At 42.2% G+C, this 16,752-nt stretch overlaps 1 protein-coding gene across 1 annotated transcript; it reads left to right on the plus strand.

Annotated features, from left to right (window-relative positions):
- Window positions 1–1,515: 1,515 nt before the first annotated feature.
- Window positions 1,516–15,644, plus strand: LOC103356238 (EH domain-containing protein 1-like). Its single transcript, XM_008280321.1, has 6 exons — window positions 1,516–2,222; window positions 7,059–7,156; window positions 11,468–11,709; window positions 12,651–12,821; window positions 13,839–14,003; window positions 14,354–15,644. The coding sequence occupies exons 1-6, from the start codon at window positions 1,834–1,836 to the stop codon at window positions 14,885–14,887; spliced, it is 1,599 nt and encodes a 532-aa protein (XP_008278543.1). The 5' UTR covers window positions 1,516–1,833; the 3' UTR covers window positions 14,888–15,644.
- The last annotated feature ends 1,108 nt before the right edge of the window (window positions 15,645–16,752 follow it).

Raw genomic sequence — 16,752 nt, forward strand, 5'->3', positions numbered from 1 at the left:
GGCTTCACTACAGCACAACATGCACCATATAAAAACAGTAACCCACCCAGTCTTTGTTTAGTAGTTTTTAAAGTTTCCACCCTCTCTAAATGCTTCTAAGCTTTTCCAGGATCAGCATAGTTTTCACCTGTTGGCTTATGATCAAAGCTAATGGTAACGTAAGCCACATTATCACTGACACTAAGCATATGACTGTTGTGGTGACATTACCATCAAAAATAAAAGCAATCTTCAGTTTGTCATATGCTAGGACTACATGAAAACTCTTGTGTTCACTCTTGCAGCTAACAGCAGAACATTCGGTGTGTTTCGTTCACGACTGAGACGTTGAAAGAGCAGCTTTAGAAAGAAAAATAAACCTAGTGAACTTCATGTCAGCTGCTCTTTTTGAATAGTTCACCTTGAAGTGGCAGGTAGTGAGGGGGCACGATTACACAAGGTATTTGTTGGTTAGGTGTGAGGTAGCACTTGGGTCACATTCCTACTTGCTTGACTGTGACTGTGAGGCTAAATAAGATGTGGGGAGGACTTGAGGAATGGCAGAAGGGAAACGTCTTCGTCTCTTAACAGCTTAGTTTGCACCTCAAAGTTTAACAGCAACCACAAAACACAATAACAATGAATTTCCACCTAATGGGCGATTTAAAGTGGCATCACTGAGGCCTTTAATGTAAAATGACCTTTTCAGTAGAAATATGAGGTAGAAAGAAGGCAGACCTCAGAAAGACGAAATTACACATTGATTTTTGTAGAGATTCTACGAAAAACTAAATAAGTGTGTGTTACCAAATTTTAATTCCACATCTCAGACAAACAAATAAGTTTTGCGTGTGTGTGTTTTTAGGCGAATGTTGTACAGTCGTCCTCAAATTTATTCACACCCTCCCATTAAAGAAGGAAAAGTACAGGTGTCATTGAAATAAGTTGAAATTGACAAAAGTAATAATAAATAACGATTTAATGAACATCATGACATTGCTTTTGAATTGTGGTTCAACAGAAATATATAAAAAAAACAACAACAGCAACAAAAAAAAACAACAACAACAACCAAAGAAGCATGATGGGACCCGTAAACTAGTATTTGGATGAACAACCCTTTGAAATGACTGCAATCAAGTGTTTTCTGTAACTCTCAATCAGACTTCTGCACCTGTTGATAGCAAAGTCCTCTACTTTGTCCGGGACAGTTTTTTTTTTTTCAATTATTCCTTTCAACTACAATTCAAAAGCAATGTCTTATTTCACTAATTTAGCAATTTATTTATTTATTATTACTTTTTTCAGTTTCCAGTTTTTTGAGTGACTGTATTTTGCCTTTTCTTTGATGGAAGGGTATGAATAAATGTGACTTTAAATGTCAGACAGGCCGGTCCACACTCCAACCAGCAGGGGGCGGTGAAACCAACCCCCAAACGAGAAGACGAAGAAGAACACTGACAGCCGGTTGCTGAACGACAGTCGACCGTTAAGAGCTTAAAACACAGACTGTATTTGGTTTTAGTGTTTTTTCTGCTACCACCGTGTAGTATTAGACGGTATATACCTGCTCAGAGCTCGGCGTTAGCGTTGGAGTGTGTGAGGCTGCCCTACATTAGCCAGAGTCCGCTGAATAAGGAGTCCTCCCTGAATGACTCGTAGTGCGTGGCTACTGGTTAGCTAGCGAAGAGGAGGGAGGAGACAAAAACTTCCAAGACCTCGCCCAGTCGTTGCTTCATTCCAGCAGGCAGCTACTCTCTCGGCGGTGTGAGAGACACACACCACCTAAACCAGATAATTATTCAAGGGGCGACTGACACAGCTGTGTCAACTAAGGGCGAAAAATCAGTCACCATGTTCAAGAAAAGCTCAAGGAAGGACCCCGAGCTGTTTCAGAACGTCTCGGAGGGGCTGCGGCGGCTCTACCGGACCAAGCTGTTCCCGCTGGAGGACACGTATCGATTCCACGACTTCCACTCCCCTGCACTCGAAGATGCCGACTTCGACAACAAGCCCATGGTCCTCCTGGTGGGTCAGTACTCTACCGGGAAAACCACGTTCATCCGCCACCTCATGGAGCAGGACTTCCCCGGTATGCGGATTGGCCCCGAGCCGACCACAGACTCTTTCATCGCGGTGATGCACGGTGAACAGGACGGGGTGATACCGGGCAATGCCCTGGTTGTCGACCCCAAGAAGCCCTTCCGCAAACTCAACGCTTTTGGGAACGCGTTTCTCAACAGGTAAAGCCAGTGCCAACTTCCGGTAGACCTCACTAAAGAGCTTAGACTGAGCAATGTGAAAAATGTAGTACCCTAGGATTGTAGAAAATGAGCCCTTAAAGCCTAGAGTTGGTTCATAATTTGTGAATGAAATGACTACATGTCATGTCGGTGTTATGCTTATCTTGAGCTGTCATTAGTTAATACAGCTGTGTGTGAAGAAACTTGTCATAACAGCGCATCACCTGGGATTTAAATACCCTCCCTACAAGTCCTTGCACGTACCAAACTTTTTCAAGGTAGACTCACAGTATGCTGTTGCACAATCTTTCCAGCAGAGCCAAGTGTGTGTGAGAGTTTTCCCTCTTTCATCATCTTAGGAGAATGCGGGTGTTTGGTGTCAATAGCCAGGTGGCATATCCAGCCTGTGTATAGCAAAGCAAAAGGACAGAGAGGTGCTTTCCAGCATGTTATCCCATTAACAAGAAGTCCTTTCCCTTTCACTTTGCATCAGATCCTTCCAGTTAACATAGTGTCATACCCCTCCTCAGGTCCGTAAAGCACCTGGCAGAGTCACTCTTGACAGATCACTTTGTCCCAATGTCACAGCGCGGCCCCTTGAACATGGAAATAGTTGTAAGCGATGTTGCCAGGCAACACGCTGACCTTGTTCTGTCCCCGGATGTCGGTACCATGAGTTCCACATCCCCAGGCCATATAACTGTTACCACATCAGTACATATTAACAAGCCAACTCCCTTATTCACTACCTTTGGAAATCTTATCACAAAGGGTTAAAGGTTTTTGTATCTATCTTATAGTATTGTAATATATTCATGGCACCAGAGTGGGTGTTGATGAGTCAGCAGGTGTTTCGCTGATGTGTTTAGACATTTTAGCTTGCCGGAGTTTGACCAATGTGATTGATCATCCAGTTATAACAGATGTTCTTAGGAAATTTCCAGAGCACGATAATGAATTACACTTATGTCTGCTATTCAGCCTCATGTGCAGCTCTGACGCAACAAGGCAGAAGCTCATGTGACTCAGAAGTATTCAGCAGGTGGGGCTTTCACCAGTTAATGCAACATAAAAGTGGAAAAAATGTGGAAATTATAGAAAACAGCAAAATAAAAGCAAAAGTGAAAGTGACCTAAATGAATAGTAGAGAAAAGAACTTGGCTGGCTTGGTGTGTTTTTGCAAAAAGAAACGAGAGCCAAGGACAATGGAAAGTCTCAAAGTGTTTTATTGAAATGTGTAAGGAGCTCCTCACAGTCCAGCTCAGAGAGCAAGGTGCCATGAGTCATAGCCGGCATGACAGTGCCTGGTGAAACCTGGAGCATCCAAATCCAGCCTACTGTGTGTGGATTTGTGATGACATCAGATGTTAATCATCTGATTGTTGATGCCGTCACTTCCTGTAGAGGATGGGAAATGTCTCCTTCTCTCCCCGGTTGCAGTGTGGTGTCATCCTGTGCAGGAATCACCAGCCAAACAGATGGTCAAATAATGCACAAACAAATGACTAACTTGTTAACTGTCCTGAGCTTAATCTGTTATTAGCTTCAGATTATCAAGTGGGTTGTGTTGCCATATGTTGTCGTAATACAAACACTTGAGCTGACACTTCCCTTGTTAGGCCTATTTCCCATTATCCATTGACATCCCTTCCTTCCATTATGAAGAGCCTTATCTTGCATGACTGCAGTCTTCTGCCAAGTACCATCATTCAGACTCTAAAAAAAAAAAATAAAGTAGTGCTTTCCAGATAACTCTTCTAGGGGAGCACTCGTCTTCACAGGCCAAGATTCACTTCTAGGAGTTTATTACGGACTTAAGGGGAAACCAGATAAGATTGTGTATAAACAAAGGCTATTGTCCATCCCAGCATCATTTGTCAAACTGTTGGACACATTCCCGTAGTATCATGGGGCTTGTGGTTCTCTTTGAATTCAGTCTCCATCTCTGTGTCAGAGGCATATGCAGGCTTCAGTGATCATACGATGGCTTTGAGCTCACATGATCATGCATAACAGGATATGTGAGTATGACAATAACAGGTGCATGACCTGTTTGAACAGGTCAAATGGCACAAAGCCATAGAGGACAGGCCTATAATTGATAAAACTATCCGCCAAGAAGCAGATTCAGATTTAGAACTGAACTGTTTCTGCCTCAGGCTTGGCCAGTTTTCCATTTTCCTCTCAGGAGGCCAAAAGTATTTGGACTGGCCTTCAGCTGCTGGTTGGTTCAGTGTGTTTTTACTCGTAAAAGTAGATGTGAGATATCAAGTGTCAGACTGTTAATTAACTGATTTGAGGAGACTGTGATGGCAGCTTCTCTCTGTAGCTCTTAACCATAGTCATTTAACCTTCAGATTAGACTTTAACTACCAGGCTCAGATGGGACTTACCCTGAGTATAAGCAGTTATTTATGAAGAGAGTAAACAGAAATCAGTCATGCGATTCTTACATCTACAGCTTGCTTTTGGTTTTGGCAGTTCTAAGAGGTAATGGACAGTGTACTCTGCTAGCTTGCCAATTTTTGCAGTTTTTCAATATTTCCATTTTGCAGCATCCTGGTTTCTGGTTGCCTCTCGTTGCTTGTGCAGTCATTTTGTACCAAATGTTTCCACAAAAGTAAGTTAATACTTGTTTTCCAGTTCCAGATAAGCATGCACATTTTTCAACTCTTGTTCCCTTTTATTTAAAATGCCACTGCAGTCAGAGGGCCCCAATGTATTTCTGTGCTCTCTGTAAGCCATTAGTCAGTAAAACCAGCGTCAGCAAAGTTTAAGTTCCGCACTGGCCCACCCCAGCCCACACTGTCCTGCTCCGTCCTGTCCTGCTCAAGTCCTGTTATTCCAGGACACTGACTCTGCACTTTGCTGAGATAGGGGCTGATACATGTACAGCTTTGAGAGTGTAACAAATTTACATGAAGATACATGCAGATACAGATACACGAGATCATTTAATTATCCACACAAGGCACGATTTTACAGGAAGCAAACGTGCAAAAGTAACACAGTTTTAACCTCCCTGTTCACATGTTCAGTGCTAGCGACAGCCACCCTGTTTCCTCTTCTCTGTGGGAAGTTGAGGTTACGATGTGAGGGAAGGTCATAGGTCAGAAGGTGGGGCAGAAGAGGAAGACCTTCTGTCAGGAGTTGGAGCCAGACTTCCAATCACAGGACAGGTCTGATGTGGAATATTCCAGCCAACTCATCCTCACAGAGAGGATGGATTTTCCACTTTTTCAGGAGATAATCTGGGGCCCCCACGCCTGGAAAGGTCTTCTGTTTCAAAGAATTCCAGCTTGAGTTCATCTGAGCATTTTTTCCTACAAGCTCTGGGTGGAAAAATGTTAGGATAGATAGTTAAATGGAAAACCTGAGCCAAAATTCCAGCGTGATAACATACGCCATGAGCTATGAGAGGGAGGGAAAAATCTGCATGTTTGTTATCTTTGACCGTCACTGTTATTGTACTGTAATATCATGCATAGGATCTCCATGCATGAAGCCATTTTCTCATATTTCTTTGACTTGGTCTTTGTAGATTTTTCCTTTTCCTCCCCTGCGTGTGGTATAGGACCTCTGTTAGGGTTTGTGGTGTGTGTATGTGTTTCTGCCCTGAGTGTGGTTGTAGCAGGAATGTAAAAGCACGGTTTTCCTGGTCTTATGACCGGGTGCCTCTGAGCTCATGTTGAGAGTATCGGTTCAGTTTGGCTGCAAGGGCAGCAGAGTGAGAAGTAGTACTCTGAGCTGTGGGGTGTCTCAACAATCCCCTTCTTTGTCCTGAGCGGGCCACTGTGGGTTTATGCAAAACCAGTCATCTTCTTTCATGCTTTATAGTGCGTATGCCTGTCTGTGTTTGTGTGTGTGGGTGTCTTGGCTTGAATTCTGTTGGAGAGCGACACTTTCCTTTAAAGTTTAAACCTCAGTGCAACAGCTTAAATGAGTCCATTGTGTAGTGAATTATGTTGCAGTGGGAATGACTCAGGCCTACAATTTATAGCTTATCATGTATTGTCCCAGTGTTTCCCTTATTAAACATTCTTGCATCAATGCTGACCTCCTACAAGCAAAGCTCCCGCACTGTTTGGAAAATCTGACTCTGTTGTTATGTAATTTCACTGTTGTTGTAAAGGAAAAAACATCCAAACTACAATCAAGGTGTCAACCACCCTGCAACTTATCATTATTATACAAAAGATTCAATGACTAGTTAAAGTTTATGACTAGATAAACGATTGATAATTGGTTCCAGTTTTTAATGTGATGATTTGCCTTCTTTGTTCGTCTAATGTGTTTTTTTTTACACAACGTTCTGACATTTTACAGATGACATTCGTGGGCTAATTAATCAGTAATGACAGTAATTGTTAGTTGCAGCCACAGTGTGAACATAAAGGCCAAGCAGCTGATGTGCAGTATGGAGAAAGTGTCATTTTGTTTAGAAATGTACCTACTTTTATCAACTAATTTTAATGAAAACAGTTTTTAACTGCAAGGATTCTGAAAAGGGGATTGTACGTGCCACCTTAACCCTTTTTTTTTTTCTTCCATTTGCTGCTAATTTGTGTTGTATATCTCTTCCAGCAAAGATATTCCACATGTTAGTGCCTGAGAGTGAGGAGGCTGTTATCAAGCTCCAGAGAAATGTCTGTTTAATGCCAAGCTTATGTATAAACATTCTCACCAGACTGGTTTTCTGTGCTCTCTTCCTCTGTCTTGCTACCCCTATATGTCACGCTCTCAATACTGTGACTCTCTCTTAATACGCTCTCTCTTTTACTTTCTGTTTCTCACCTCTCTGCTTCTGTGTCTCTCATCTCTCTATTTTCTCTGCAGGTTCATGTGTGCTCAGATGCCTAACCCTGTCCTGGAGAGCATCAGTATCATCGATACTCCTGGAATTCTGTCAGGGGAGAAACAGAGGATAAGCAGAGGTCTGCTTCACATACATACACCCACACGTCACTCGTATTAGTAGTGTTTACCGCCACACCCTCTGCTCAAAACCTATGACATACATTATTCAAAAACACCCATGCAAAATAAACCCAAAGGAAGTCACAAGTTCAGATAAGAAAAAGGAAACTTGCTTTAACAGCCTACATACCGGCCTTCCTTTCCCTAAGTTTCTCACTAGTATCTTTGTTTGGCAAGTGCTCCACAAAATCAACTGTAGCATTTTTGCTCCAAGCGCTGTCAAACCTGTATTTAACTCTTTAAACCCCCAGGTCAAAGCCTAACCAAACAGCTGATGTAAATCTTATTGAGGCCTTCACAGCTTGACAGTTTGAAGGAGGTGGCACGCAGCACTTAAAAGTTCATTTCCTGCCTCTGTACCTGTGGTTTTTTTTCCACATCCTTGCATCATTTTCTTTCTGTTTTAATATCACCCCTGAGCTGGATTTTTGCTTAAGATGTTGACATTATACTGATACCTGGAAATATGGCCTCTTTATTGCAATTTTTTAAATTTGCTTTACTACTTTTAAAAATTATACATACCCCGTTTTGCTTGACTAACACTGTATTATTTATCACTCTCATATCTGAGTCACTTCCCTTTGCGCTGCGGAAATAAATCAATTCATATTTTTATCCACGTGCTCCAACGATACTGTGACCTGCAGGGTCACTTCAAAATTGCTACATGCACAGTTTTCTTCAAACTTTTGATGATCCTACAGAACAGAGGCAAAAGATAACAGTGCAGCTGAACATAGCTTCTGCTTTTTCTACCTGATGCGAGCCTGTTTTAAGCGGAAGTGCACATACACGCAGTAGAGTTTTTGTGTACTCCAGGGAAAGGAAATGGAGTAAAATGGCAAACATAGCAGAGAGTTTCCCAAGACTTCCCCCCCCTCACCACCATCGCCACCGCTGACTGTATTGCGCAGCGCTGCTACACAATCCTCCAGCCTGTTCTTTATTATTTAGTCCCGTGAGACACAGGAAGACAGGAAAGAGGAAAACATTAAGAAGTAAAAAATTTGTCTGCAAGTAATTTGATATTTAATTAATAATTTAAGGCATTTTCAAGCCAAAGTGACAATTATCTGATTGTACAGTGGCTTTTCTGCGTGAGGGATTTTTCTTTTTCTTTTTAATCGGATGTATTTGAAAACTATAAATCAAGAATGAAACTAATCTGTCACTTCAGAGCCTAATAAGTAGAGCTAGGAGAGAAGGTAAGACAGACTGACGTCAAAGAAGCTGAAAAGGCCAAACAAGCGACTGTAAACATACGAGTGTAAATGATTGTCATCTGAAAATGAGCCAAAGGAATGAATGAAGAGACTGGAACAAGCTGAGGTGACCCTGTCTAAGGAGATGAGGAGCAGACTTAATTCTGACGCCTCACACCTCAGACAGTTTTGTTTCTATACATACATGCTTACACATTCTTACTCTCAAAGACACTTTTCCCTTTTCTGAAGCACACACACACACACCCACATTCTCTCACACACATTATCCCCCATTTTGTTTCTGTATAAACATCACTACAATACTGTACTCCACAGACATACTGTACTGACTGTGTCATATATAAACAGAACTGATTGGATGGTGCAGCTCGAGTGTGACGGGCATGCGTGTGTGTGTCTGCACTCAGAATAATGGCAGATATTAACTTTGTACCGGCCTACAGGAAGCTATGGTGTTATTTCAGACTTTCCCTCAATGTTAAACAGTTAACAAGGGCTGTGTGTTACCTTTCAGATATCGCCAAACATTTCTGCGTTTTTAGTGTAGAGCAGCACGGTAGGATTGACATAACTTCACAACTGCAGAAGCTTTCAGAAAATATTGAGAAACTGTCAGGTCCATTCATGGATACGGAGCTTTTTCATTGCATAACACTCTGACCATGTTTTCATTTTTGTTTAGGTCAGCATATGTGGCTCAGGGTTTGTTCCTTAGTCAACTGAAGTGGTGAAAGCTAGAATATAACTGTGATTTTGCAGAACTGTTTGTCGCCTTTCCCAGAGTCACTCTTAATGACTTGACAGTGAATGCTGATATGCTGGAAGCCATTCAGCAAAATTTAGCGGACAGAAAAAAACGGATTTCTCAGAAGTGCAGCTGAAACTTGCTGCCATAACGTGTAACTCTGTAGCCTTGTTCTGAGAATTAGTTTGACATTTTGCGAAATGCCCGTTCTTGCAGAGAATTTGGTGGGAAGATGGATAACCTTTGTAATAAACTCTGGACTCTTTGTCACATTGAAAAAGCCATGTCAGTGGGTATTTTTGACCATTTTTAAGAATTAAGAATATAAACTTGAATTTATTTTTACACTTTTTATGTATGGATTCAGAAAAATAGGATGTAGCATGTTTACTTGTGCGTTTTAGACAGGCTGGTAGGTAGATGTTGTTGCCTTTGAACAGAGCCAACATATCTCCAGGCTTTATGCTAAGCTAAGCTAACTGACTGCTGTCTGTAGCTTCATGGTTTTTCTCAGAAAAAAGCAAACTATGCCAAAATTATCCCTCAATTATGCAGAAGATTTGAATGAAAATATGTTCAGTGGTCTTTCCACTGCTCTGCTCGCTCTGTACGACACATGATTTGAAAGCCCGTCCAAATTTGTCATCCCTGCATGTCTGCGCATATGGGCCACACATAGCAGTTGTTGATGCTATGTGCTATAAGTAAGTCTGGGCTCGGCCAGCTGTCTCTCTCTCTGATTCCCTGACACGTGTGGTAAAAACAGACTTAAGAGCGAATGAACAAATGTCTTCAGCTGGCTCCCACTGGGATCTTGGACTTAAAATATTGTCCTTTTCCCGTCATGTGCATAAGCTCCTTTTTGCAGAGGGTGTGTTCCTGTGTCCATCCCTCTGTCCATTTCTAATTCCAGTTGTGTTTTGCTTCTTACTGTCGCTTTTACTCTTCCTCGTTTTTCTCTCACTCTCCTTTTTTACTTCTTCTCTCGGTCTCCCTCTTCATCTTTCTGTATCACTATGTAATACTCTCTATCGACTATATCTCGCTCTCTGTCCCTCTTTTGTACGCATGTATTTGGCCACAGACAAAAGCCAGCCATGTTGGAATGCATGTGCAGCAGATCTGGCGTTGATTGTGCAGCAGCCGAGATGAGCTTTTAGAGCGACTGCATTCTTTTCTGATCAGATGACACAGACACTAATCAAAACCACAACTCTGTAGTCCCTGCTCATTCCTCAAGGCAGATGAAAACTCAGAAAGGCATGTTTTTGTGTAATCTCGGTTAGCCCCTTGTTTCCTACATTGCCAAAGGAAGCGAATAGTACAGTGTCTGTGGTCAGGCAGTAATTAAATGTGTTTACTGCACATCGTTGTTCTTAATAACTTTTTTAAATGTTATTGTCACTACTGACAGCACATAGCATTTTACCACCTCACGTCAAGTGTTTGTCCTCTTGCCTAGTTTTCTAAGTCTTTCATCAGCAAGCTTGGTTTTTGTAAAGCAGATTGCAGATTCTGTTCCTGCTAGAGGTCATTCATTCCTGAGGCTGTAGATTGACAAGTCAGATTTACAGAGGGACAGAGTTTAGTCTTTGCCTTTACACACTTCTCTGCTGTCTCAGTAAAGCTTGTTAATCGGTAACCAGGGGATAAAGCCCTGCCTCTTGAAAGCCCTTATCTAAACATTACTAGATCAACATGACTAAGAGTATGAATGTGGAACCCACAATTAAAACTCCTTTAATACACAATTGATTGTTTTATTGTAGCCATTTAACTCTTTGTTGAGCTAAACTTTAAAAACTTTATATTTTACCACACTCGTGTGCTTTGTATTTGTAACACAGTACTAATGTAAAATGTGAGATATGGTTTCATACTAACAAGAACTGTGGAAATAGTAGTACACAGTCGGCACACATGCTAGCAGTGTGTCGTCCTCTGTACCCAGAACTTCTGAGTACTGTATTTAAGTGTCAGTGTTGGTTCTCATGTGATCAAACTTTGAGTTTATGTATGTAACCGCAAGTAAGTTCACAATAAGAGCTTATCAGCTGACATACCTGTTGTTGCTCACAGATATGGTAATGCAGCATCCTTTAGGAAAACTCATGTCATGCTTGCAGCCTAAATACTTTAAAAAATGCGATGTTATTCTGACCCCACCTTAGTCTCTCAATTCAGAGCAGTGAAAAGGCCCATCAAATCAGCTATATACAAAGCTAATAATGTCTGCAGATAATAATGTTTGCAGATCTTTAAACAGTCGATCTGCTCTCCTTTTCCCTCTCCAGGATATGACTTTGCCGCGGTGCTTGAGTGGTTTGCCGAGCGCGTGGACCGCATCATCCTCCTGTTTGATGCCCACAAGCTGGATATCTCGGACGAGTTCTCCGAGGTGATCCGTGCTCTCAAGAACCACGAGGACAAAATGCGCGTGGTACTGAACAAGGCGGACCAGATCAGCACACAGCAGCTGATGAGAGTCTACGGAGCGCTGATGTGGTCTTTGGGAAAAATCATCAACACACCCGAGGTAAAAAAGAAAAAGAAAGAAAACGTTGCAGAGGAATGTAAATAATACGGAGTCCAGTCAAAACCAGACTATAACAATAGTGAGACCAAGGTTGTTGTAGTTACATAGTAAATTCACTACAAAGATTTTTTTTCTATAGCATTAAACACTCGTGTTTTTGTGTAATATATGTGTGAAATGTGTTTTAAATTGATCATGCTTGAATTGATCTGACTGGAATAAAGATCAGAAACAGTGTCGGTCTACACAATTCAAGCTTGTACTTTTTAACACACTATCTGCAGGAACTTGCCTTCTTCAGCTGGTAGTAATCAGTTGTTAGGGCGTAGAAGAGAGAGGTCACAGTCAGTTAATGTTTTCAAAGGAAAATCTGGAACTCTTAGGCCAGTCTTCACAAAGGTCATGAAGTAAAGTAGTGTTCTCGGGTTGTCACTTTGCCTAAAGACATTCGGGAAAATATTCCTTAATGAATGAATGTAATGAAAGTGAAACACAGTTATAGTGCCATCTCTTTCAAATCCCATGTCCTACCTGATATCACATGACACAGCCTGTCTTATGATTAGTCCCTGACTGTAGTTAATGTTTGATCAAGAGCCATATTCATAAACTGATCCAACAGAAACCTTTGAAACATGTAGATAATTAATTATTGACTTTGACTGAATTGCGTTGTGTAGGCTTTAGACAGAACATGAAGCACAGAACACACATTTTAAATTTTTATTTTTGCTTCATTCACAACCTCAGAGAGCTGCGTTCATCACACATCCTATTTTTGGAGTATAGAAATGTTTTGTGGCTGTTTATACAACAGCCAGATTGCAGTGTCATGTGTGTGGCCTGTGAAAGAATTTCCTCTTGTGTGGGTGTGGGCACTAAAGTGTAACCTGAAGGAAGTGAAGATAAATGGAGATTAACCTGTACGAACTTAATTCCAGGTGGTTCGTGTGTACATTGGATCGTTCTGGGCTCAACCCCTGTTGGTTCCAGACAACAGGAAGCTGTTTGAGGCAGAGGAGCAGGATCTGTTTGTGGACATCCAGTCGTTGCCACGTAACGCAGCTCTACGCAAACTTAACGACCTCATCAAACGAGCCCGCCTCGCCAAGGTCAGTATTAGCAGGACTAGGTGGCCACGGCCATGCTAGCTACTCTGTGAGTCAGAGCGGTGCTTTGAGCTAAGTAAGCCAGCATGCTAACATGCTCTTAGTGGCAATGTTAATTAGCTGTTTACAGATTTGCAGTTTATCATGTTCACGGTTTTAATTAATGGATACAGCTGAGGCTGACACCAGTGTCATTATGTTTGCAGCTGTTTTGTCAAAAGCGGAGAGAGTGAGAAATTAATGTTTGAAAGTGAAAGTGAAAATTCATTGGAAAATGAATGTCAACGCCAAATTTAATCAGAATCCATCTGTAGTTGCCTTCACTCAAAACCATAAATGTCGGCCTCTTAGTGACGCTGCAGGAAAAGTCATGAGATTACCAAAGTCAGCAGGATTCCCACTTAGAGAACCATGAATAAGTGGTGGACCGACTCACACACTGACATTATTATACTTGGAAGCAGTTGGAAAGGCTAAAGAAACATTTTTTTGTCCTCACTGTCCTATTTTCGCTTTCGTTGTTTCTCATTCTGTCACCACTACCTCCTCTCTTCTACCTACAAAGGGAGAGTTATACAAAAAAAGCCCTGTCTAATGCAACTTTGTTTTTTTTTTGTTGTTTGTTTCTACATTAACCACAAGCAGAAGTGGGTACAATAGCACGCTCAATGATTCTGGCAGTTTTGAAACCAGTAACCTTGTAACATGTTGGAAGAAACAAATGGCAGAGGGTGTTTTTTTATTTTTGCTTTTAGTCTATAAGTATGTGTCTCAACTTTTAAAATCCCCTACAGAAAAGTGTTTGCAACATTTAGCTGATGCTTTTAATGGTAATTTGTGCCTGATATGATTTGTCTTTTTTTCATTAACTAGTTGACACATTTAAAATGGCCTACCTAAAAAATCTATACACTTTGAATACACCATGTTTTCCTTTTTTTCAAAGGACACAAGATGTCCAATAGTGAAAAGTTCAATAATCTCTGAAAAGATCTGTCCTGTTCCTCTCATGGCGTGCAGGTGCAAGCCTACATTATCAGCTCACTGAAAAAGGAGATGCCGAGTGTTTTTGGAAAGGACTCCAAAAAGAAAGAGCTGATAGCCAACCTGGGAGAGATCTACCACAAGATAGAGAAGGAGCACCAGATCTCACCTGGAGACTTCCCCAACCTTGCCAAGATGCAGGTGAGATTTTACAAGATAAATGCAGAGAGAAATGTAGCCACTCCCATGACAGACCGTGATGTACTACCTGGAGATACAGATTTGATGGAATAACAGCTCTATTTTTGGGTGTTAGATAAAATATCAGAAACAAACCATTCAGAGTAGAACGACCTTCTCACCTTTACTCTTTACCTCTTTGCCCTTCTTTCCTGCTCTTGCCCTCCAGGATGGGCCAGGACGGGGATGAGATTTATTTTTCCTGGTTTGTCAGGAAATCCTGCTTCTTGTATGCTACTCCCATTGGTAGCCATTGAAGACTGATCTATTTCTATCGCCAATTCCTGTTTTCTCCCAACCCCCTCTTTCAGGAGCTGCTGAATGGTCAGGACTTCTCCAAGTTTGTAGCGCTGAAGCCCAAACTGCTGGAGGCAGTGGAGGACATGCTTGCTAACGACATCGCCCGTCTCATGGCCATGGTGCGCCAGGAGGAGGCCGCCATGCCCAGCCAGACCGTCAAGGGTGGAGCCTTTGAGGGAACCATGAGCGGTCCCTTTGGCCACGGCTATGGCGAGGGTGCCAGCGAAGGCATCGATGAGCTGGAATGGGTGGTGGGTCGCGACAAGCCCACATACGACGAGATCTTCTACACCCTCTCCCCCATCAATGGCAAAGTGTCTGGTGCTGCAGCCAAGAAGGAGATGCTGAAGTCCAAGCTGCCCAACACAGTCCTGGGAAAGATCTGGAAGCTGGCAGACGTGGATAAAGACGGGCTCCTGGATGACGAGGAGTTCGCCCTGGCCAACCACCTGATCAAGGTGAAGCTGGAGGGCCACGAGCTGCCGCCTTCGCTGCCTGAACACCTGGTGCCCCCGTCCAAGCGTGGGACAGTGATAGAGGCCTAGCGGTCCAGAGAGGAGGGTGGGAATCAGCCTGGATATCAGCAACGTCAACACGCTGCACCGTGTTCAAGACTCTCCAGCCACAGGCATAAACAGCATCATCCTCCACCGAGCTGCGAGTCCCCAGGCTTCCTGACACACCGAGAGGAGGTATTGCTGTGATCTTTTTCACCAGAGAGAGACTGGAGGGTTTCTGGGAGGGACGGAGGGAGGGAGGGCAGGTCCATATTTGTGCATTCGGGGATATTCAGGTGTCTATGTGAAAAAATGAGGGGAGGGGGGTTGATTTGCAAACTGATGAAAGGACATTACTGGATCATGAACTGATGGGTAGCTGGAGGTAGCATGATGGGGCTGAACATGGATTTCTGCATCCTGTGTAAAAGATGTCTTATAAATATACAGTCCATATTATTATATGTTGATCCAAAGAAGTATAGTTTTTTCCCATTTGGAGAGAGAAGGAGGAAATAAATCAAAACAGCTGTTAGAATTGCTTTATCTATATTTTTGTATTTCCTGACTGTTAACTTTGACTCTTTCCAAATGCTTCCCTTTTTATTATTTTGCCAGATAAATAAAAAGGAAAACTGTACCAGCCGACTCGTGGTTATGTGGATCTGTATTTAATCTGTCTGTGACACATAGCAGTGGTTTGGGGTTGCCGGAAGAATGCCTTACTCAAAGTGCCACTTATTAAAACTAGGGGGGGAAACTTATTATAATGAATATTTGCTAAATAAATCTGAACTGAATCATAGTTTTGTGCTTTTGATTTGTAGTCTTTTGTCATCGAGAGTAATGTCAAGGACTGAGTCACCCAGAGGTCATCCATTTCTTTTAAATGCACTCATTTGATTAGTTTTAGTGTCTTCTACTGCCCTCTGTAGTCCACGGTGAGTCAAACCAGAAGCCTCAGGAGGACTTATAAGGTAATTTACTCATGGCACAAGTCGCCTCTGTCTGCATATTTTTGAGGGCACATTTAAAACAGTGGTCGAGGCCGACAGTTGTGACGTTCTCTGGAGGACACATGGAGACAATTTACAAAAATGTCAGTCCAGACTCTTGGAGACGAGCGCAAATCCTAAACAGAAGAACGGGAAGCTCAGTCATGACAGTCTGAATATATATAACTTGTTTATATTCACCTTATGAACCTCCGCTATTATATAACCTGTGCAGGTCTGAATGTGTGGGCTGTTTTGCATGATTAAATCAGGTTGCAGACATAAGAAACCGAAATGTAAATCACCCCCAGCAGTCAGTATGCGTCAGGTGTTTTACTGTGTGACCCGTGTTTGTAATGAGAAAAGCAGCCAGGTGATTGAAAGGAGGCCAAGAATTACATAAACACCATCGTAAAACAGTTTCACTTCATGTCTGGTCATGTATGCTGACATATTTCTACAGATTCATCAGCCTCAACTTGGAAACATCATCTGATTGTGTGGAATATATGTGACCTCTGAATCACAGCTGGCAGCACCAGCTTACCTCCTAAAACACAATGTCCCGTTTCATTTTGATACCACACTCATAGTCATGCATCTCCATCTCACCCGCACACTCAGCCTGCACAGAGGCTTATTGACAGTCTGCACACTGACTCACCGGATTATCAGGCAGCATCAGATGCACATGGCATTTTATATGTGATCAAGTCTAGAGGCGCTCTCTTGTGTCTTTATAAGTTACTGCAGGTGTTTATACAGACTCCAGTTATAACATTATGTGTTCTTTTAGCTGTCCTCCACTGCAGCATCAACACAGCACTACTGCAGGCATTGTGCATCAGCAATAAAGAGCTGCACAGTTTTCTTGTATTTAATTTGGACTTTTATTTTATGCTTCTGTGCAAGCTGAGG

The sequence above is a fragment of the Stegastes partitus genome, unplaced genomic scaffold (assembly GCF_000690725.1).
Source record: "Stegastes partitus isolate 25-593 unplaced genomic scaffold, Stegastes_partitus-1.0.2 Scaffold190, whole genome shotgun sequence".
Classification (NCBI taxonomy): Eukaryota; Metazoa; Chordata; class Actinopteri; family Pomacentridae; genus Stegastes; species Stegastes partitus.